This window comes from Platalea leucorodia (assembly GCF_965183815.1).
Source record: "Platalea leucorodia genome assembly, chromosome: 1".
NCBI classification, from domain to species: Eukaryota; Metazoa; Chordata; class Aves; order Pelecaniformes; family Threskiornithidae; genus Platalea; species Platalea leucorodia.
In genome coordinates this window covers 88,055,717-88,080,326 of record NC_138823.1, presented here as the reverse complement: position 1 = coordinate 88,080,326, position 24,610 = coordinate 88,055,717, and the positions used below count along the sequence as shown (strand labels likewise).

The following is a 24,610-nucleotide window of genomic DNA, read 5'->3' as shown; positions in this document are numbered from 1 at the left end:
GCCTTTTTTTTGTTAAAATAATATTATTGCAGAAGAAGAACTGCTTTACTTGGTATGAATAAGACTTCTGGAAGATGCCTGTTAACTGTAAAGGTCAACAGTTCAGAAAGGGTGTAGGATATTGTAAAGGGTCCAAAGAATCTTGAAAGTATTAAAGCTTATTTTACACCAATTTTTGGGAATTTCATCTGTTTGTCTTTAAGAAAAGAAAAAAGGAGCTGGACTATTTCAGACTGTAAGTTAAAAAAAAAATCCTCAAAGGTAAATTATTTCTTTCTAAAAGTCTGTGATAGATGCTTAACCATTGACAATTTTTAACTCAAGATGTTTTTTCAAACTGTACTCTGATTCCAACAGCTATTAAAATTGAAGCAAGACGCATCAATGTTTTTAAGTTGTAAAACATGAATGGAAGCCCTTTTCACTGTTATGCAGGAAATCGAATAAGAGACAGACACAAAGAAGAAAAACTTGTGTGAACTTTGGATATCTATAATCCAAAACTGGCATTCGAAAAAAGAAACAAACAACATCACCCTCGCCCCCTCCAGATACCTAATCCTAATGCACATAAGACTTAGCAGGCATTGCATTAGCTTGTTCCTGCATGTTATCAAAATTGTTCTGGTTTGAGAATCCAGAATTTAAGTGCAGTTGTGCCCAGAATCCCTGAAGTTCCTAATCCATTGAGCATGTTCAGATGACAGCTAATTTACTTTTGAAACAATTTCTTTTTTAAATACAGCAAGGACATTATGTCAAAAGGATAATAAGAATCACATGGCTACAGTTTTAAAAGGGGGCATAAAGATTTTGCCTAGGATTAAAGTGTTTGGGTTTTTTCCGCCTTTTCCTATCTCTCTCCTTTTTCTCTTTTTTCCAATCCCCTACTCAAAACATCTTTACCAGGCATGAGCAGGGAAACAGGACCAGTACCACACGGTCATCAACTGATGGCAGCAGGTCGTTAGGCAGGTAGATGGCTTGGGGGAGATCTGGGCTCTCATCTTTGGTTCTGGAACTATCTTTCATTTTTATACAATTTGCTTTTTAGTTTTACATATATTAACAAGCCTAGGTACAGTAATCAGAACCTGGCAATCCTGGATCAGACGTAAATGCTATAACCACTCCAGAGGTTTTTTTCTTTGTCTCACTCTCTATCTAGGAATAAGAGTTTTCCAGGGTTGCTTTTTTTTTTTTTTTTTTTTTTTTTTGGCATAGTAGGACAGCTTCCATATCAAGCTGAGCTTGTAATGAGAGCTTTCTTCTGAGAAAGGAAAGACAGGGGTGTGAATCCTCTGAGCAAAAAAGCATACTGTATTTAAATTCTCCCACTTCTCATCACTTCAAGCTTGCAAAGCCACCACCCTTCAAAATACAAAAAAAAATCTCTGCTTGGTTTTCTAAAAGAAAACATATGTGTGTCCACTTTCATAAAAAGGTCTTTTGGGCTCTGGATCCCAGGAGGATTGAGGTCACTTCTCTGTTCAGGATATGGGATTTTTGGTTTTCTCACCTGAGGTCCCTACTTTTTTTGTGTGCTGTAAAAGAGTCCGAGAGATTTCAATTACATTTACGAAATTCTTGAGATCAGACACCCAAAAGAGATTTTCTGACACTAATTTTACACTCTTGTCCAATTCTTTTATTAGCTATACCCCTATCTAACTTACAGTGGCCATCACTACACATTAAAATCTGTGATCTATTACAGTCCAAAAGAATGAATCCAGGGCATGTTGGAATTCAGCCTTATGCTATAATATCAAAACCTCACCAGGGCTGGAGATTACATAACTGGGGAAAGCAACTGAAAAATTTCATTAATTCAACAAATATATTTATATTTTTGTCATTGAAAGAATAATTAAATTGATTTAGCACATAACAAACAATGAATAATGTCTCTGTTACATTTATTTGGTTTTTTTCTTAAAATCACATTAAATCAGCCATAGATTGAAAGGCTTATTGCAGTATACCTTGTTTTGATTGCTATGGATTAACATCTGCACAGTATATCTTACATTAATCCATTTAAAACCTCTGAGATTAAAGTGGGTGGTGCTTCTCCTTCACCTATCTGTCTCTCCTTTTTCTCTCTTCTCCAAGGCATAATCAAGACTGCTTTACCAGACATGAGCAGAGAAAACAGGGAACAGTATCAAGTGGTCATCCAAGCCAAAGACATGGGAGGCCAGATGGGAGGACTATCAGGGACCACCACCGTGAACATCACACTGACTGATGTCAACAACAATCCACCTCGCTTCCCTCAGAGTATGGAGCATCTAATAGTTCTGTTGTTTTCCAAAGAACCTCTCTAAAATCACCTGTTTCACTGTCATCATCTGGGATCTTCTTTTTTTCTCCCCTATTTTTAGTATAAATACTGTCCCACTGCTGTGTCTGTATATGTTGCAGCATTATTAAGGCAAATGGAAATTTATGCCTCCAACTTTTTAATAGCAAAATATTTCTTGGAATGATAAACTTCCCTTTCTTACTCTGCTCACAGGAATGTGAGTTGTAACAATAACCTAGGCTAACTGCAGGGACTTGAAAGTCTTTAGAGGAATTTACTTACAAAATCTAGGGTTCAGCTTTTGGACACACTTGTAGTTCCACATGTTTAGGCAAGCAGATAGCTCAGCAAGTTTTCTAACGTACCACCTTGTACAGGCAGAGTTGATCAGGTGGTATGCTCTGCTGGAAGTCTAAGCATTTGGTTTAGGTACTTGTAATCTGTGCTCAGCTCTTGAAGTCGAATTTTGATGATCTAGACCAGTTTGACAAAACTAGGTTTTTTAAAAATATCTCTGTAGAATAAAAAATGGCAAACAACAGAAAACTGCACAATAGAGAAAGCTTCACAGCATCCTACAGATCCTTTCATCACAGGCCACTGGTTTAAATCCAATCCCAAGTTGTTATAATCAGCATCTGATAACTGTTTGATAGGCTGCGGACAAAAGAAATTTACAGCCTCAGTTCAGTGCCTACTGGAAAAATGTCCACATTATAAACTTTGAATTGCTTGTTGGCACTGATTAGGGACCTGACTGGCTCTCTTTACGGATTCACCAAGGACTGAACAAACTGAGCTGACTTAGAAAACACTCTCCTGGACTTGAAGAAACTTGAAAAGCACTTCAGTACCATGGCAATAAGTACACTCAGAATAGTATAAACAGGTCAACCTAGAACAGTTTTTTAAAAACATTAGAAAACTCTGACAGTGTGGGAGAAAGGATTCTTGAAATTGCATATAACTTTTTTTACCTCTATTCATGACAACAGATTGATTTGTAAAAAGAGAGGGGAAGTACTACAGTCCTCATGAAGAAAATATAATTTGAATTGACACAGAGTTTACTTGCTGAGAATCACCTTCATATGGCAAACTCACACAGCAATTTTCAACCAACCTTCCTGTTTGACTTCAGGAGGGGATACTACTTAAACATGTATAGCATGCTACAGCCCATAATATTTGGGCAAATAGGAATTCTTGAACCTAAATTAGAATGTGGTGTAGCACATTGCATTGTAAGCTTTGTTGCTGAATTAAATTAAACTAAATAAAATTAAGAATGAAGAATGCATAGAACTGAAAAAAAAACTTAGGGTTTTCTGCCTCCTTAGCCTTTGCTCCTTATGATGCTCTTCTTTCAAGATTAGCTGAAGCCTGAAGTCTATGGAAGTTCTGATTATTTCAATAAGTTTTGGGTTTTGTACCTAATTACAGAGAAGTTTACACAATTTGATGCCTTATACAATATTCTCTGTAGCTTTCTACTTTGAACATCACTGAAACACATTGGATGGGCTATAGAAAACCTGATGTGGGATCTATTCAATGGTGCAATTTTCATTTTGCTGATAACCCTTCCCTCTCATTTTCTTTCTCCTCAGCAGGGTGTTTTTCAACACTTCCTAGGAAATCAAACATAGAGAAACATCTGGAGTTTTTGAGTTCTTCTTAGAACTATCTAGTTCTGGAAGTCTGCTCCTTCCAAAAACAATTATCTTTTATTTTCTCTTATGTGAGGGAACAATAAATGAAAATGTGGCCGAAAGCCGAGGGTGAATTGCAAATGGAAGCAACAGTAGTTAATGTCAAGGCATTGAAGAACTAAAGATTGATTTCTTAGAGGGACAGAAGAAAGGAAAATGGCAGAGTGCACTGTGAGGTACTGGTTGTTCAGACTGCATTAAGAAGAAACAGATTTTCTGTTTAGTTTTGTTTCCTGAAAGGAATCCTAGCCAGTTAAAAGACATAGGCCTAAACTGAATTTAAATGGCACCATAATGAAAATATTACACATTTTGAATTCAATTGTACTCTAAACCAAATTACCCATCTTGCATGCCAAAAATGTGTAGCACTCACACAGCACCGCAAAAATAAGGAATGCTTTCAGATGCAAAAGTACTCAAGGGAATTATTTATTCTGGAAGAAGTCATGAGTAGCATGATTAAATCTATTCTTACAGTATTTCTGGCTCACCTGCCAAACCCTTGAATTTGAGCAAGCCTTCAAACTTGTGGTTAGCTGACAGGAATCAGCTAACTTTCATCCCATTTTCAACCTGGTTTAAGGGAATAACACACATCTTAGTCTACTGCTGAGTTTTCACTTATAACCTTGGATTTGTAACAGCAAATACAATTTAGCATCAAGCATTAGCTTCCATTTTATTACACATCTATATAAATATAAGGTATTTGCAATGACACTCTTTTGTAATTAGTCTGTACATTTGGGGATAGAAACTCATTCAGCACTCAGACATTTGGTATAGCCCTTGTACTTAAAAGGAACATTCAGGACCCTTTAAGTGTCTTAAAAGAAAGCAAAGGACATGTAAATATAGGAAATAGGCTAGTTGCAAGAAAGATACTTGACTGTACTGTACTGCAAGTCAATACAATTTGTACAGGTTCTTATTGGACACTTCAAATAAGGATTGTGCATTTTATAGAGTGCTAAATTTGTCAGGTCCAGACTTTTAAGGTATTTTTCCAATGCTACTACTTCACTCAGTAAATTAATATTAATTTACATGAGAAAACAGATCAAAAGAAACATCAGATTCTAGAAAGTCACATGTAAAATGTTGAATATATCAGAATTGTTTTTACATTTTCTTGGTAGCAAATAACTGAAAATACAGATTTAAAAACATTTGTGTCTTGCTCGTGATAAAAGCTCTTCATTGTCTAGTTCTGACTGGTCAACAAAACTGCCCGATTAATACTTTTTCTGCAACAGCATGCCTTTTAATTAGATTTTTATTGCAAATGCTGTGAGAAAATACATATAAATTCACTTTTCATACACATAAGCAAGATTAAAATGTCTGTGTAAGCAGAATTCTTTCTAGCAAACCCTGATTATAAGAATATTAAATGAAACCAACCATTGAAAGAGCACAAAAAGTATATACAGAGTAAATTAAAGAAAATCTGAATGCATCTGGATTTCAATTAACTATAGCAATTAACATGAACATGTATCCAAATGCTCCTTACCATGACTCTTTAGTATGTATTACCAATAACGGATGAATGAATTACTTTCACACAGAACACCTACAAATCCTGAATATATTTTTCAAAAGAATAAAAAAAAAAAAAAGGCTATTCCATTTTAGTCTCTTTCCAAAATCCACATTGGTTTCTACAGCTCTTGTGCCTTGAGAAAACAAAACAAAATCCCCTACTACTTCTAAATATATCTGGGAACATTTCTAGAAAACTGAGAGAAAAAATATAAAGCGTTAAAAGCACAGTACTAAGTGGCTTTGAAGAATGACTTGAAATTTTTCTGACAGTTTGTCAATCAACTGTGAACGCTGTTTTAAAGTTTAGTATGATGACTAACAGCATTTTTCTTAAAGTGTTTCAAACTTCAAGTTACTTAAAAAATTCAGGTGAAATTCAAGATGTTTATTATTCAGAAGAACAAAGCTTCTCAAAATAATAAATGCTTGATTTCACTCTTTCAGGCACCTACCAGTTCAGCTCTCCTGAGTCTGCACCACCTGGGACTCCTCTTGGCAGAATTAAAGCCAATGACCCTGATGTGGGTGAGAATGCAGAGACTGAGTATAGCATCTCCAATGGGGATGGATCGGACATGTTTGATATCGTCACTGACAAGGACACACAGGAAGGGATTATAACTGTCAAAAAGGTTTATTTTTTTCTCCCTCTCTTTTATATGTACTTAGCTCTCCAGGTGTTATGGTTATTTTTCTTTTTCCAGGGGAAGGGAAGGTAGAGCTCACAAGGGGTCAGGCTGTCAAGGAGTTGTATTAGTTTTGTTCTTCTCTTTCTTCAGCAGATATCTGTTATTTTCAAGTCTCGAGGGAAATTTACTGTCATGTCACTTCACATAAAGCAATATTTCAGTGGCTGCTGTCTGTTCAATATATATACTCTCACACACAGTACTTTTGAATTAGGGTTGTGAAAACCTGGAGGGGTTCAGTTCACAGTAAGGTTTGTCAGCTGAATGCTGCAGTAAGGCTCATAACGGTTGGAGGCTCACCTGAAGTTTGATGAACTTACACCTCCAAGGCTAAACTGTCCCTCTCTAATCTGTCCAACAGTCAGGTATCTCCAGTACCTAAAATCTGTCTTGGTTTAAGTGCAACCTTGGTGAAACCTAAGTTGTTACATATTATGTCAATGGAAGTCCAAAGGGCAAAGACATGGGCAGAAATTTAATTCAAAATACCACCTCTGACAGATTTTTTGGTTATTTTTTAGTGTTCAGACTGTTAAACTCTGAACACTATTTTTGTTCTATTCTTACTGAACATATCAATAACAATTAATCGATATATACATATATATAAAATATAGATCTATACACATATATTTGGAAACTTACATATATTTATGTATTTGCATGCATGCATATGTGTGCACATATGAATGTATATATGCATATGCATAGATGGATATGCATAGATGGATATGCATAATATAAATGTCACATAGAGTGGAAAACAGACTTCATAGTTTTTTTTTCACTGTAGAACATGGAGGCCAGGGATAGGTCTGGGTTGTTCCTGATGCAAAATAGGCAAGGGTAGGTGGTAATGAGAGAGGAGTAAGGAAAAAGGAAATAGGACAGAGACTATTTAAGAGCTGGGATAATTGTTTCTACAAATGAGGTAAGACAAATAAGACCTTTAGCAATTCTTACTTGTGGATTGAGTCCAACTTCCCTGTTTCTTTCTCTTTTTTGATTTTTCTATAGATTGACCCCTCCTGGTTTTCCAGGAATCTGAACAAGTAGTAGGCAGAGGGATCATAATTGCCTTGCAACCCTATAATATTCCTTATTTTTCGTATACCTAGAACAAGCCCTAATATACTCCATTTTCTCCAAGATGCATTAAATTTTAGAGCTTTTGCTCCTAAAATTACCTACACTTCTAATTCAGCATTATAAAACTGACTCACGTTTCTTGGAAAGTGACACAGTTTATTATTATTATTTTCTCCCCAGCATCTGGATTTTGAAAACAAGATGTTATACACCTTAAGAGTGGAAGCAACCAATACTCATCCTGATCCTCGTTTTCTTCAGCTGGGGCCATTCAAAGATACGGCTTTGGTCAAAATTTCTGTGGAAGACATAGATGAACCTCCAGTGTTCAGCAGACCCTGGTATTTAATAGAGGTAGATGAAGATACCAAGGAAGGAAGCATTATTGGACAGGTTGAAGCCCAAGATCCAGATATAACAAAGAATGCAATAAAGTAAGCCATTACACAACATAAAATTCTTTAGATGTGTGTCAAGTCTCATGCACAAAGTGTGATGAGAGCACAATGTAACAGGGGGCCACTTGAGTAATGAAGCCCATAGGGGCTACTGAAAAATGTCAAGCAGAGAAATATCTAGGGGAGCTTGTGAAGGCAAACACAGTTAACAGTACAGGGTATGCTTTTGAAGGACAGCCTATAGGCAGCAAGTAAAAAGGAGAGGTCAGCATTTAACTGGCATCATGTTCTAGTACTTTCACCAAAATGTTCATAACATTGTGTTTTTATATCATGTTTCCAATGGCAAACTTAAGTAAAATACTCAAAATGGTGTATTTCTGCACTCCCTGCGGGCTGATAGCAGTCAGCCTTCTGTACCTTCATAATCCCCTAGACATAACACTGTCTACCATGTTCCATAGCTTAACTATTTAATGATCACATTATATTAAATAAGAAATAATTGCGAGAAAGTCCTAACAATTAGATGGATGAGTTCAGTGCTGCGAAATTGCTGTAATTGTTAGCCATCTGCTATTATTATCTGCAGTGACAAACACAGCATTGAAATTTGTGTATTTACCATGCAACTGATTAGGAAACCTGATTTCTGCATTTCTGAACAAGCCTGTTATGTCCTGCAGCAGTACAGTTTGGGGTAGGAAGTGTGAGGGGAGGAAGAAAATAAAATATTTTTGAGTAATCTATGTATAAAGTCTCAGTTGAACCTGATTGATAGTGACTGGTAGCTACTAGACTAATTAGAAATACACCTTCTTCCTTGCTGGGAAAGAACAGAGCAAAAGCAAATGTTATAAAATAAGATTTTAAGAACTTTCATCTTAGATAACAACTAATCCAAAGATTTTTCTGATTATTTTGACGGTCCTTATGACACCTCAAAAATATCTTGTTATAAATTGATACTTAGTTATATCTGCAATGTGTGTCCTTTGATGACTGAGTTCTCCAAGAAACAATTAATTTGCAAAAATATTATCTTAGAATGTTCACTTTTAGTTGTTATTCCAGCATTCACTTTATAAGCTAAGATGTAATTTCAAATATCAAGCTAACAAACTGCCCACATGAATAGTTTGCTCTTCATGCCACTCACTAGTCTTAAAAAATTGTTTCTCCGTATTTGTAACATGTTACACTCCTCAAGAAGCTACAGGAAAGCTTAGGTTAACTGTAAAGAAAACATTCTTGATTAACCACAGTTAAAATTAGAAAACTTTCAGAGGTGGCTGTGAGCTAAACTAGAGACTGTAATAGGAGATAGTGATGCTCAGTTATACTGTATCTTGACAGATATTCTGTGGATCGACACACTGACCTTGACAGAATATTCAACATCTATTCAGGAAATGGATCCTTATTCATCTCAAAGCCACTTGACCGGGAAGAAACTCCCTGGCACAACATCACTGTCATAGCAACTGAAATCAGTAAGTTAGAGATCATTTATCTCAGAAGAACATTAGAACTAAGACAAGACTGAAATTCTACAGTAACTATGATTTATCTTGTCTCATTAGTTTTGCCCTTTTTCAGATCTTATCGATGGACAGTATCTTTAAATGCACATCTAAAAGTTCAATTTACTACTTTAGGATTATCTTTGCCCATTTGTGAAAAGATAATCTGGAATGCTCAGGCTCAACAAAACCGCATACAGTATATATTAGACAAGTTAACTGGTTCCCTGAGAATTCCCAGCAAGTAATTTGGTGCAGGTGTGATGCGCTGGCTTTATCCTAGAGCTAAGTCTTTGGGAAAATCCTTGAAAAAAAAGATGTCCATGATGGAGAAATAACACATTGTCAGAACGACTGCTGTTAACAGGGGAAGAAATTATGCTTTACCTCAACTGCTTTAACTTATCTTAGGAAATGGCTTCATTTGAAGCCAAGACTAGAGGAAATTCTTTCCCCTTCATGTCTGAAGCAAACCTTGGCCCTAAGTCTTTCACCTGGATTCTTTACTATTTTGTTGGACCCTTTTAGATCTGGATGTCTCTTGCCTGCCTTTTATTTCCAGCCAACTGATAACAGTCATCAGAGGGGAAACAGAGACACTGATTTTAGGGAACAACTTTTCTCCCTTCCTTCATTCTCCCCATTGATTCCCCAGCAGTTTATGTGCTTAACAGTCTGGGAGTCGGGTAATATGGAGAGATGAATTATATCCCCATTTTAAGAAAGACTTGATACCTTTTCCTCATAAATGCTTTTTCATTTTTTGGTCAAATATGGACTCCATTTTCAATATGTGTACTGTGAGATTCATTTCCAGTGGTAGCGTGTCCTTGGAGGTCAAGTTTGTGAAGACTGGTTGATGATAACATCTACATATATCCTTTTTTTGTTTTGGTTTTTACATTTTGGGGAGAAAGGACAACCTTTGGTTTGGTTTTTTTTTGTATTGTTGTTGTTGACTGACACTGTTTAACTGCTTTACTGCTTTGAACAAGAAAATCTTCTTGACAGCTTGACCTCAGAAAACAGCTTTTGCAATTAATCATTTACTGCACTGATGTATGGAATACAAGTCAATAACAACTCAGTGTCCTGTTTTTAATGCATATCAATTTAAGTATACTTTGTATTATTTCAAAATACATACATTATAATAGAATAATTTGTTTCAAATATGAATAGGGCTTTTATTCATATGGAATGTATGTCAGTAGAAAATGAAATATAACTGGTTTAATATAATCAAGATAAATGAACATTTCTAATATCTATCGGAAAAAATATATTAGATAATTTCAGATCTTTTCATAGACTGTCAATCTTTGCATTGTAATATAAATAATTTTCTTCTTTCAGATAATCCTAAACAAAGTACCCAGATACCTGTCTTCATCCGGATTTTAGACATAAATGATCATGCACCAGAATTTGCCAAATACTATGAAACATTTGTTTGTGAAAATGCAAAAGCAGGACAGGTAAACAAATAGTCATGTTACTGAAGAACTCGTAATGAGACTATCCTGGAATACCATCATGAAAACTTCAGCATATCTTAATTTAAACAACTGCAAACCAACCCAACCTCTTTATTCCCTACGTTCTACAGAAACTACCAGTTGATTCAAAAAAGGTTTCAGGAGATAAAAGATGCAGGATTTTACACTAGTATAATAACATAGCATATAATACAAAATTGTACTTTAAGGTGTTTTTTCACTCCTAATATCAGAAAATATTTTTCATAACTAGTTATGCATAATGCTACAAAACTCTTTATACTGTTTGATAATTCCACTTCTTTCTGGATTTTTTTCAAAGCCTTAGTTAATGTAGCCTCACCTTCAAGTACACAAAGCAGGAAGATCTTTTATTATGCTTCTGTAAAGGCGACATAAAAAGTAAACTTTTACAAAAATAAATGACAAAATGCAACTGTTTCCATTGTAAGTTAAACTTCAATTTGGAATTGAGTTGAATTTGGTCAAAGCTCATGTATATCCCTTTCTAAACTATCTCAGCAATTCTGTAATAATCTAAAAAGACAATAAGATTTGTAGAGAAAATAAAGTGATACCTTGGAACTGAGAAAGGAGGTAGACTAATGCAACTCAGAGCTAGGATATTACAGAAATCTTTTAATATTACTGTTGCTACAACCAATATCTATTTATGCTAATGCCAGTCAGCCTTTCAGTTTTAAATCCTGTGAAGAGAGATGTATGCTTTGCTGATTTTTAATTCTGAAAGTATTTACCAAAGAACTGGATTTAATAGCAGATTTGGTACCTTGAGATTGTCTTTCAAGTATGGGCCTAAGTCCATGCATGAGCCGCTTCTCTAGAGTGATGCATTTTCTAGTGGAAGAAAAAACGTGAGATCATTATTTTCACAAGCACAAATCTGAGTGGGTTCCTACTCTAGTGGGGAGAGGCCAGGATGGAGTCCTAAACTCAGCTTAGGTCTTTCCTTGTGTCTCACTAGTTTTATGCTGACATCGTCCAACCAAAGCTGGCTGACTTCATGGAAAATATGTGGAAAGAATCAGAATGTAGGATATTTTGTTTGTCCTTAAAGCAAAATGACCATACAACATTCAAAGGCTTTTCAGGGCTGGGGGATATGGATACACATGAGGAAGCATGCTCATGTTTTATCTTGATCGCTGCCGAGTGTTGGATTTAACATAGCTACGGGGGCTGCACTGAAAGTAGCACAGATGGTACCTGAGATGAGTCTAGAATTTCAGGTCCTGCAGAACTCTAGATAGAGCAAGAACATGCAGTTTACTAGCTGCAATTCAAATGATGTTTTATGAATGGTTTAACAGATAAAAAAAAAAAAAAACAAAACCACAAATAGAAGAGACCAAAAAAGGGAGAAAGAGAGGATACAGGGATTACTGGAGTTTACACTCAATTCTACTTGTTTTTCATTCATTGCACCTAATACTGGAATTTAGGTAAGTGGGTTAGAAAGACAGAGGATACTTTGAGTGCAATCACTTGGCTTTGAAGAGGTACTTGGCCATTAATTTAATTCTTTTTCAAGAAACAATATAAATACAGGAATATGCATATCAAACGCAGTGATGAATTAAATTAAAACAGTGGAAGGAATTATAATATCAAAAAAATGAACAAGGAGCACCTTTTGAAACAACTGAGGTTTATGATCAGAACATTGTGTCTTAATCAGTGACATAAATTGTCACATGAGAATACAGAATGAGCAAAAATTCCCTAAACTTCTGGTTATTGTACCCTCATAGTTTTGTTTTATGATTAATAAGCTGTTTTTTCCAGGTGGAATACATTCAAATAATTCTCACCATTAATTTCAAACAGCTAGCATATGACCTAAATTCTGTCTGTGCAACAAAATCTCTTTGCACAAGATGAAATTGAGACAAACAAATCTTAAAATCTCAATATAATGACTGATAGCAAAGTGAGTCATGTACTTTAATTGCATAACACAAAGAAAAGTTCCAAAGCTTACAAATGAAGATTTCATTGAAAGTAATCATGTGCCATTTTATCAACCAGCAAACACAGGTTTTGTCATATATTTGAACCAAGTTCAATCCAGGCGTACTGCTTGTCAGTTTCCTTAACCCAATTTCCATCTAGTCTAGTATACTTGGTGAAATATCCATTAATGTGTAAAATTTCATTTTCCTTTCTGGTAAATTCTGTATTTTTCTAACAACAGAGATGACAAAGGCCCATTAGATAGGCATATTGTTATTCGGACCTCCCTTCTAGCATACAAATATAATTCCAGGAATTATTTTCCCTAATTGGAAAAATCCACAAAAATACTAGAAAGACAGTGTGCATCAAGTGTAGGTGCAGTAGAATGAGAGATGCAGACTGTTCTTCTATTTGTTAACAATTGGGTTCCTCAAGACAGGCATCTGCGTTCATATCTGGACATTTACAAATAGTTAGTATTTCAGAAAACAAATTACCTTCAGTACATGAGACTACTTTTATTTTGGTGCCTAAAAATAACAATAAATATAGAGATACACACTTGAATATTTTGGCCAAGGATGCAAAGTTCCAGATAGCCTGTATTGCTCATGTTCAGCAGTCTTCCTATAATATAATAAAGGTATAGAATCATGTTCTGTTCATTTAGTACTACTCCACCTTATTTTAGAGATCACCTAAAACATCTGTCTTATTAGAACCGTTATTGCTTCTTGACACACCACAGCAGGGCTTCTACAGCTGGTGCCCATAGCAGGAAAGCCAGACTGAGAAGATAAATATATTTAGTTAATTTTTAAATGTATTTTTTTTTAATCAGGCCCAGCTATTAATCACATCGCTCTCTAAATCTCAGTTGCATCAGGAAGCAGTCAGAATGATCAAATATTGCGCTCTGCCACCAAGTGACATTACTCATTCTCAACATAAGCAGATATTAGAGGCTGCATTCATTGTGTTTTTCAGATAGCCTTAGGAGTGTCAGAGGAAAGAAAATCCTAGAGTCTCTCCTCCTCCCTGCCACTCTTTTGTCTCCAAACAACAATGGTATGACTGGGGAGAAACATTATCACTAGAGGTGCATAAACAACTATGTTCATTAGGCTGGGACAGATTTGTCACCATGCAAGTCCCATTCCACTGGCTAATACACAGGCTAAAGAAAAGTATGACGCAGCCTTCCTCTCACACGGTTTAGAAATCTCTAATCCTTTGATGGCGTGTTAGAGCCCCAGGGACTGTTGTGGGGAAAGCTGTGGTACAAGATCTCTCATGCCCTTGTCATGGGAATTAATTGGGTCTTTTCAGCTGGATTAGAGGATGAGTCCTCTCCATGGAAACCAGGAAGATTTACTTGAAAAGGAGAGTGATTTAACTGAACAATTTGCTAGTAACAATTTAGCTAATTTCAACACCCATCAATAAGAATATTTAAGAAAATAACCTGGGTCACTTTTTTTGCATTGATGCTATATTCTTTCCTGCCATTCAGGGGCTCTCCGACATCAGAACAGAGAAAGAGTTTGCTTCCTTTTTCAGATAGTTGGCAGATTTTTCTTTTCATTAGTCTCCATACCCCCTCACCCCCGCCTTTTTCAGGTGGAGCAGCCAGAGATCACACTTTTCATGTGGCCACTGCTAATTATCAGTCACGAGTTGTTTATACATCGTAGCTGCCTTCTCTAGGTGGACACCTATTGGCTTTATTTAGTGAGAGACCCATGCTAACAGTCTGTCTCTCTTTTGAAGTAAGAACTAGAGTTCAAGGGAGAATTTTCCAACTTCTGATAAGCATTCAGTCCTGCTTTAAAACTGGCAACATGTTTGTGAAACAGAGCCAAGACTTGAAAAGCAAACTGTTTTGCATTACCAAACATGAAGCATTGCTAAGTGGCAGGCATTTTAGAATATTTCTTAAGACATAAAGCATAAAGATCAAAGGTTTATTCAAGCTTACATACATGTGAAAGATCAAAGGTCTGTTCAAGCTTACATACATGTGATGGAGGCCGCTTTCTGCAGCTAGCACCATACAGGTGTATAGGCTAGAATTGTGCCTGAAAAGTGCGATCGCTCAAGCTGCAAAATTACAAGATGGGCATCCACTGACAGCTGGATTGATTTTGAAACACTTCTATGTGGGAACACTTGAATTATATTATTACTTCACTCTTAGAGAAATGTAGCCACTTTGAAATCTTCTACAAAATCTTCATCCCACCACACTTACACTGTGTTGTGTTATTAATACATTCAAGATTGGTTAGTGATTGGCCCCACCAGACTGTACAGGCAGGAAAAGGGACAAGAGAAAGACAAGACAAGAGAAACACAAAGTTGCTCTTCCACATTTCCCCCATAGCATCTGCGAACTACGCTGTTCTGATGATTGTCAAAAGCTCAGTCTCTCTCACGATATGTTTTTTCATAGTTTATTGCAGACAAAGTGGTGAGAACTTTCCAGATTCCTTGAGAAATATTTGTAGCACAAAACAGGTTTAATAAATTTCAAGAATGACAAAGCCAGTGCTCCAAGATCCGGGATTTGTTCTGTTCTCTCCTATTCCACTTCTGAAAAAAAGTGTCAGACAAATACAAACAGCAAAATGTCCCAAACATTCATTTCTCAAGTACCCAGTGATATTTTTTAAGTCTTATATCAGAAACAGATGAATGCAGATAAATGACATTTGAGAAATTTCTCTGTTCTACAATATCCAGGTTTAACTAAGAGTGTAATATAACAAGAATGAAAGCCTAAATGATTCAAGTGGATTGAAGGCCTGCTCCTCTGCATATCTATAGTCCCATACAAGAAACAACAAAATTCAGTAGCTGTTACTGTGTCTCTAGCTTAACAATATCTGTCTCCAGTGGTCTTCTCTGAGACGGGAAGTACAGTTTTCATGCTATATGACAATTACATTGTTTTAAAAATTCAGAAAAGCACTGTCTACAATAGCAGACCATCTTTAAATTCCTGTGAAAGTGACATTATTTTTCACTGTCTTATTTATAGTGAATTTTAAAAGAAGGAATTTTGTAAAAAAGGTTTAAAAATATGATAGCAACCACCAATATGCTGTTGTTTTGAAAAGAAGTGGACATTCTATTTGTCTCAAATTTTGTTTTATTATTAGAAATTTTTAACCTGAAAATATATTTCATCTGTCTACCCACAGACCTCATCTTGTTCAGCTTTCTTCAATGAACCTTTCAAGAATCTGTCTGAAGCATGTTGCTGCATTTTTAAAGTGTGTACCCTGGAGCCAATGTACAGCTGTGGTTTATTCGCATGACATGCCAAGCCAGTGCAGGCTGAAAAGCCCACCTAGAAAGTGGCTAGCTGGTGCTGACCTCTATGCTGTTAAAGATGCGCTACTAGCTTAAACATTTGCTCTAATAGTTCCTGTATTCCTTATAGAGGCAGTCCCAAGGCTGAGCCCATGACCCAAGTCTCCTACTTGTGCAGCTTTCTGTGTCCAAAAATGAAGCCTCAGGAACAGTAAGGGCATGCTCTGAAGTGCACAGGGACACTTGTTATTGCAGAATGCCCCCACCTATCTTTTACTCACTTTCTGTCTTTAAAATAGCTTGAAGAAAACTGGAGAGCAGGCTACATCTAGGGATGTACCAGATATACGTAAGGAATCTGTTAGTAGGCAGTCTATTCATCCCCAATCACTTTTTCAGAGATGAGTATGTATACCTATAAAATAGCCTGAACATAAACTACAATAACAATTTTGACTGTGGTGTAAGTCATGGCCTTAAAAACACAGTATCCAGGAGAAAACAAAACAAAACAAAACAAAACAAAAAACATACAACCAAAAAAACCCCACAAAACAGTACATGATAATCAAACCATTTCCACATTTGAAAAAATGATGCCAGTGGGAAATAGGTCCAAACCCTTTAACAGAATCTCTGGCTTCATCGTGAAAGAAATTCTTCCAGAAAATTTTCCAGTGAGAATAATTCCTCATTCACAAATCATCTTACATCATCAAGCTGCTACAACTACTTTGTCCTGAGTGTAAAAGAGAAAACTTTATGCCAGTACCTAAGTTTAAATTTTCAGTACTTTCAAAGACAAGTGTCCCCTAAACCCTTGAATTTACCCAATAAGATCTGCTCAAGAGTACGAGAGTCTTTCTTTAAACACACAAAAGTGTACCTGCACATGCACATGCACACACAACCCTCAAAATAGTGACAATAATGCTGTATTTTCAAAATTGTGTTCATTTGCATGGCAAACTACGGAAGAAAGAAAAAAATGGGAATGCTTTTTATCTTCTCTAAGCCTGATATGCTTGAAACATGTTTGAGTAAAAGCTATTTTCTTGAAATAACATTTCCCTCATAACTCTTACAGTGTCAGAGATCTTTCTCTGAACCGGTGAAGAGTGATCATAACTCAATGTCCATAACTGCTTCAAAACAGAAGAATACATTTCCAACATGAAATTATAATATGTACATGAAACAGTACTATTTTTTTCATATAACTGAGATACTTAAAAATAGCCACTTCTCTTTAATTTCTGCAATGATTATTATGAACATCATTCTCTTTTATTTACAGCTGTATAACTGAAAACAACCTTAATTAGATAACATTTCTAATTTCCTTTCATGTATTCATCGCTTGGAAAAATTCACCTGCAATCATCCTTTCTCATTGTTCTTTTATTCTCCCATCTTTCCTGGTGGAAGAACAGCTGGTTCTCAATTTATGCAGCCAATAGTTAGAGCAGGTAATAAGTTGGTTTGTTTTTTTTCTTCTTCTTCAACCTTACTTTCAACAATAAGTTTGCAATGTAATTAGGTTCCTCTATGCCTGGCACAATTCTCCTCCTCCATGTGATTTGCACATGAAGGGAATCAAATCCAGATCCTACAAACATCCCACTGATTACATCTCAAAAAGCCCCAAGACACTCAACTGCAATTTCTGGTAGTTATTATATTTTCTCCTTGAGTTTTTCAGCAAGTAATTGTGAAAATATTATCACTTATTCTAATTCTTTCGCTTCTCTCTGGTACTTTTACACGTTTTCTGTCTTTTCAAACTTGTAAAAATGTGAAAGGAAAATTTTCTCATTTCAATTTGGTATTTTAGTCCTATCAGAAGGAGATTTTTTTTGTAGCAATATTACATTTTTGCATTAAACAACGCAAAACTAAAATTAAGGAATACCCTGGTCTTCCCTTCTGTATTGCCACTCCCGGACGCAGATTATGGCAGAGAAAAAAGCAATGAGACTTCGGAAAAATGTTGGCATAATCAGAGACACAGCAACATACTGAATAGGCTACTTTGCCATAAACAGATATTTGGCTGATCTTGGGAAACAGATAAAGCTTAAAAAAAACCCCAAAAAAACCCTAAGAGCAATGATCATCAAATGCTTTAAAAGTGAAGATACCATAATATGTAGTTATTATTATAATCACACTTAGAAAAACTGCATAATCCTGCCTTCAGCATAGTCACATCCTCTTGTACAAGGCAGATGTTCACAAATTACCTTTCAAGTTCCTCAATATGCCTCAAAAATAAAAAGAAAATGATAAAAAAAAAAAGTCTTGTGGTTGTTTTAGAAGGAACTGCTAGGAAGTAAATGAGCTAAACAGACTTTCTGTACTGTTTGGTTTTTTTTTTATAACAACTTAATATTATTAGCTGTAATAAAAGTATCTCAAAATTAACTAGAAAAAATGGACCAAATACTCATTGTGCAGTACAGCACTAGCAGCAGCAGGTTTCTGAATGTTACAGTAAGAAAAACACTTTAGTATTTTTGGTAGCCCTATAATTATGTTTGTCTAATAGTGTTCCATCCTGAGAGATGCTAAATACCCTCCAAAATTTAACTGTATCCTCAAGTCCCATTCAAGCTGATGTTCAGAGAATGTACACAAGAAAAATCCATTCCTTACTTGATTGCTGCAAAGCTTAAAAATCATATCAGTGTTACTTGTCAATTACTGTATTTCTTGAAGAAGACATGCTGTACTTTCCTTGGAAATATCAGAAAAACAAGTCGCGAAGTAAGTCTTTGATAACAAGTGGCTTTGATGTCTGTGGGATTTCAGGACACCCTACATACTGGAAAAACTTGAAAACCTCAAGACAGGCATTGGCTCCCTCATGGCTTTGAAAGAAACAAGTCTAACTGCTGAGCTCTTTCTGCCTTTAAGTTTAGGTGCCATAGGAACTCAGCTGTACTGAGTTGCAGTATCCTCTGTTGAAGATTACTCCCTTTCTCATGCCATCAATCTTTGTCATCTTGTGATTGAACTCAAACATGCCCTTGCAAGCCAAGGTGGAGTATGGGTCACTCTCCAGTGCAATACCCACTAGGGAGTGCAAAGGACATCACAGTCATTCATACGGCTCACTGGAGTTACTACAACTCATGCAAGACAGCATGGTGTTAACTATTGCAAGTTGTTTCACCAACCACAACTATTCCCAGGTAGCTTTTCCTTCCTCAGTTCTGCAGCTGTTTTCCTTAGCCTCAATCAGTCTAGCAGCACATAGATAGAAAAAGAGTCAAATTACTAGCGTATATGTGTGTCTATACATACATGAGTACACATATTTGCACAAGTTTTGATGCAACAGGAAAGCCTGTGCAATCCAGAGGTACTGCTGAAGCCTCTCTTTTTTTAGTCCACTCTACTCTGACCCTATGTTGGCACTATTATCACTCCTTGCCAGCTGTGCTTGACTGGCTTTGTTAGGGCAGCTATAAAGCTCCATAGCCAGAGGTTTCAATTTAGGAGGGAGTAAAGCATCTCTTTTTATTACCTCAGGAGAACCAAGCATCCTGCCAGTGCAGTACTCCAATTTATCGCCAGGAGCAGATGAGGTGGACTGGGAATTAGACCCACTTCACAACCGGTTTACACACCACTCTGTGTCATTGCTACGTGAGGCCACAGAATGTTTATGGCTTGTTCAGAAGGGCAATTGTTTCTGTATCACTGCAAGATACTGAGTACAAATCAAAGAACATGGCTGTCTTGCTGTGAGGACTGGCCCCTTTTTCATACTCCATTATGTGTTTAAACAACAAAACAACAATTTGCTTCCTGTAACCTCTCCTGTGTTTATGCGGGGAACATTTGGCTTAGGACATCAGTTTGTGTCTTCAGATAGAGACTCATTGGATTTTTACTGGACATGAAAAGAAGAGACCTTATTTCAAACACAAGATTTCTAAAATAACATGAAATACTGTTTTCTTTATAGTTGATACAGACTGTGAGTGCAGTTGACAAAGATGAGCCTCCTCAAGGACACAAATTTTTCTTTGAGTTGGTGCCAGAATTTGCTGTTCATCCAAACTTCTCCATTGTAGACAACAAAGGTAACTGCTGACCAGTACCATCCCCGCTCCTGCCCCCATACCACATAAAACTTCATCCAGCAACATTTATTTATTCTGCTTTTCCATTCTAGATAACACAGCAGGAATTATGACTAGAAGAAATGGATACAGCCGTAGTAAGATGAGTACCTACCTCCTGCCAATCATAATATTTGACAATGACTACCCGATCCAGAGCAGCACTGGCACACTGACCATTCGAGTGTGTGCCTGCGACAGCTGGGGGAACATGCAGTCCTGCAACGCTGAGGCCTTGCTCCTCCCTGCTGGCCTCAGCACAGGGGCACTGGTTGCCATTCTCCTCTGCATCATTATCCTGCTAGGCAAGTACCCGTGATGAGATGTTTAATTGAGTAGGCAAAGGTCTAGTCACTTATAGACCCCAGATATTCTTCAACCCCTTATTCACATGACCCTGCAGAACAATTTTTCATACCTGATGTGTTTTGGGTTTTGTTTTCTTTTAACCAACCCTTTTCTAAGATGGAAAAGGAGCTGGGAGAGAGGGAATGGGAGACACTATGGGCTGTTTGTCATCATTACTGTTCAGAAGAATATGCGAAAAGAATGAGACTATCAATGTTATTTAGATGACATAAATTTGAAAATCTAGGGTCAGTTTTAGATACCATGCTCATTTGAGTAATGTTTTATGTTAGAAACAGATCTTCATTTAGACTCAGTACTTTAAAATCATACTCCTGAAGCTGAGTGATAAGTTTCTCAGTGATTAAAAATTATCAATTATACTAGCTATTTAATCATGAATGATTTGTAATTTTTATACTCAGGAAATATTTAGCTCAAAAGCACAGAAAAAAAAATGTTCCATTGCTTGCAAGTGGTAGCGAGAGCAGCTGATTAAATAAAGTGTGAGCACAGAAGATAGATGGGTGGTTGGAGAGCAGAAGCTTTAGAAAGATGAGGTGATATATGAAGAAATTAGAATAAATGCTAGCTCATAACCTGGTGTTAAGAACATAAAACCTGCAACTTGCCTGTTTTGCTTACCAGGGATGTGCTTCCTTAAAAGTGCCATCATCTCTGCTTTCCAGTCAAACTCTGTAGAAAACCTCTTTCCCTTTCCACCTGTCCTAGCAAACACAGCTTGCCAAGGGGGCAGTGACAAGCTTACAGGTGTCAGTTTATATAATTCTAAGGAGATCGCTTATTTTTCAGTTTTTAGACTGGATTCAAGCTACCTGCAGTAAATATTCAGAGGACCACTGAGACTGCTAGGAGAGGGGCAATACATAGGAACTATATCTGTACTGTTGGGCATAGGGAAGGGAGGGTACTTGAGCTCTGAGAAACCGATTGTCCATACTGCTTAGGTTCAAGCATCGCTGCTGGCCTGGTTTCGCATGAGCCAGCTTGGATTCCCCAGGAGGTTGCCCAGGCATAGTCTGAGCAGCAGAACTTGCAGGACACCACTTCCAGCAGACAATTATGGTTCAAACTCTGGCAGATGGGGTGCATCAAAAGAAGTGGCCACACAGCAGGTCGAGGGAGGTGATTCTGCCCCTCTACCCTGCTCTGGTGAGACCCCACCTGGAGTACTGCATCCAGCTCTGGAGTCCTCAGTACAAGAAGGATGTAGACCTGTTGGAGAGGGTCCAGAGGAGGGCCAAAAAAATGATGGGAGGGATGGGGCACCTCTCTTATGAGGAAAGGCTGAAAGAGCTGGGGTTCTTCAGCCTGGAGAAGAGAAGGCTGCGGGGTGACCTTATTGCAGTCTTTCAGTACTTAAAGGGGGCTTATAAGAAAGATGGGGACAGACTTTTTAGCAGGGCCAGTAGTGATAAGACAAGGGGTAATGGTTTTAAACTAAAGGAGGGTAGATTCAGACTAGATATAAGGAAGAAATTTTTTACAATGAGGGTGGTGAAACACTGGAACAGGTTGCCCAGAGAGGTGGTAGATGCCCCATCCTTGGAAACATTCAAGGTCAGGCTGGATGGGGCTCTGAGCAACCTGATCTAGTTGTAGAGGTCCCTGCTCATTGCACGGGGGATGGACTAGATGACCTTTAAAGGCCCCTTCCACCCCAAAGCATTCTATATTCAGATCTGGCTCTCCACTTTGCATGGTTCACCATGCCAACAGGCTGTGCGTCTCCAAAGCCACCCTTCATGCCCCAACATAGAGCATGAAATCTGTACCATGAAACACATACCCTTACTTGCTCACTATGAAAACATCACTCTGATTGGCTGCAATGCTTTAGTACAGAAACACCGAACTGAAAACAAAAATCAAAGTGGGCCTTAGGACCACAGTGATAGCACATGAGATGCAGAAAAGACTCAGTGACCAGTGCTGTGCAAAACAAGTGTGACCACTTTGTGTCTTTTGGCCCCACAGTCAGAAACCCTACTCTACTTAGTGCTACAGACATAGCTGAACCCAGAGTAGCATAAGACTGAAGAGCATCTAAACAGAATTGCTAGTTTACAGCTAGTAGTGTTCTCGGCACCTTATTTAATTGTTTAATGAGATGTTAGGATAGTAGACTGGTGTCATCATGCCCAAAATAGGACAGACATATTAAGTATCTGGCTGTGAAAGACACTTCTTCATAATAACCTTTTAGTGATCTGCCCTACGCTTGTATATGAAGTTCTTACACTTACTTAATTGGGCTATTACTTGTCTAGCACAAGCAAAACTTGAAAAGAATGGCTCCTGTACAGATACAAAACCTCAAACAAAACAGAACAGAACAGCCTTTACATTCACAGCATTGTACCATGGCATGTGGACAATCTTGGTTCCCCTCTCCCTACCCACAGCATGTCCAATCTTCCCTTTATTCACCAGTACTCAAGTCATTCAGGGTAAAAACTTTGCTCCTAACACTCAACAAAAGTGCTCACCACTGCTGTAATGTGTGGTTCAGCAACCACTGCTATGTCTCATTGACAGATGATCTCGCTGGCCTCTCCTATTTACTCCAGCTATTGGAGCTAGAGTCAGATTTTTAAATGCATTTAAGAATTGAATTCCTACTGAAAACAATATCATTTAGGCACCAGACTATATTTAAGAATTTTAACTTCAGTTTTTCATCTTCCTCTGTAGGGGTTCATTTTTGTGTCAATCTTTACCTCTCCAAAAGGAAGAGTTATTCAACTAACATTTCTTAAACAAGGGGGATCATGTTTTTAAAAAGAAACATTTAGTAGCAAAGATTAGATTTCATTTCTTGCAGTCATTGAAGCCAAAAAAAGTTTTGTCAATAATATTGATAGCTAAAGGCCTTCAGGTTCTTAAAATCCTATCCCAGCCTTAAAACTTCTCCAGTTCAACAGATAATGCAAAATATTTGCTCATTTATTTAATTTGTAACTACCCATTTCTTCATTCATCTTTTGTTTCCTTTCAGTATTAGTTGTCTTGTTTACTGCTCTCAAGAGACAGAGGAAGAAAGAACCCTTGATCATCTCAAAGGATGATGTTCGGGACAACATTGTGACCTACAATGATGAAGGAGGTGGGGAAGAAGACACACAGGCTTTTGACATTGGCACACTGAGAAATCCAGAAGCGAGGGAGGAAAGTAAGATGAGAAGAGATGTTATCCCAGAAACTATATTTCAGATAAGACGGACTGCACCTCTTTGGGAAAACATTGATGTCCAAGATTTTATTCATAGAAGGTTAAAGGAAAATGATTTAGACCCAGCTGCCCCTCCTTATGATTCACTAGCAACATACGCCTACGAAGGAAATGATTCCATAGCAAATTCACTCAGTTCCCTGGAATCGCTTACCACGGAGGGCAACCAAGACTATGATTACCTCAGTGACTGGGGACCTCGGTTTAAAAAACTTGCAGATATGTATGGTGGAGAGGACAGTGATCGAGACTGAGACAGTAATCTGTGACCTGGTCAATGTTAGTGGAATTCATGTTTATGTTACTAGATAAAGTGGCCTACTCTCTCTTACTTGGGAATAAAAAATTTACAAAAAATAGGTGTTGTCTTAGTAAGGGTTTGCTTAATCAATAAGTCAACGTGAATGAATATGAATGATTTAGATTTTAAGAAATCTATAATTCACCCTCTCTGCCTAGAAACCTGTGATGAAAGGTTTTCAATGACAATGAAAAGACAATAAAAGGCTTTTTGTGCCTTTAATAATGAGATGGAAACTTAATTTTTTTTAATTGCTTTGCATTACCTTTCCTACTAGCTGGGACAGTGTGCAACCACATTGTTAACATAATCTCAAAAATATACTTTAAAAAAGATTAATATTACTGCCATATTTATTGAGTTAAAGAATGTCTGTGTGTTGATTCATCATGATATTTTTATATATGTATATTTATATTTTTGTATTTTTATTAAATAAATTAGTATTTATAAAAACACTACTTAATCATGTACTTTGTTAATCATAAGGAACCGTCCAATCTTTCTGAACAAAGGA

General features: G+C 37.0%; 1 protein-coding gene across 1 annotated transcript in view; it reads left to right on the top strand.

Annotated features, from left to right (window-relative positions):
* CDH9 (cadherin 9) overlaps positions 1–24,046 on the top strand; it is a gene marked incomplete at both ends in the record, with an annotated part of 71,971 nt that extends 47,925 nt beyond the window's left edge. The window contains 8 exons of the mRNA XM_082310073.1: positions 2,116–2,283; positions 6,016–6,203; positions 7,530–7,783; positions 9,104–9,240; positions 10,627–10,748; positions 20,035–20,152; positions 20,245–20,496; positions 23,559–24,046. Coding sequence (XP_082166199.1) covers positions 2,116–2,283; positions 6,016–6,203; positions 7,530–7,783; positions 9,104–9,240; positions 10,627–10,748; positions 20,035–20,152; positions 20,245–20,496; positions 23,559–24,046 — 1,727 coding nt within the window. The remainder of the gene's footprint in view (positions 1–2,115; positions 2,284–6,015; positions 6,204–7,529; positions 7,784–9,103; positions 9,241–10,626; positions 10,749–20,034; positions 20,153–20,244; positions 20,497–23,558) is intronic.
* Between the last annotated feature and the right edge of the window lie 564 nt (positions 24,047–24,610).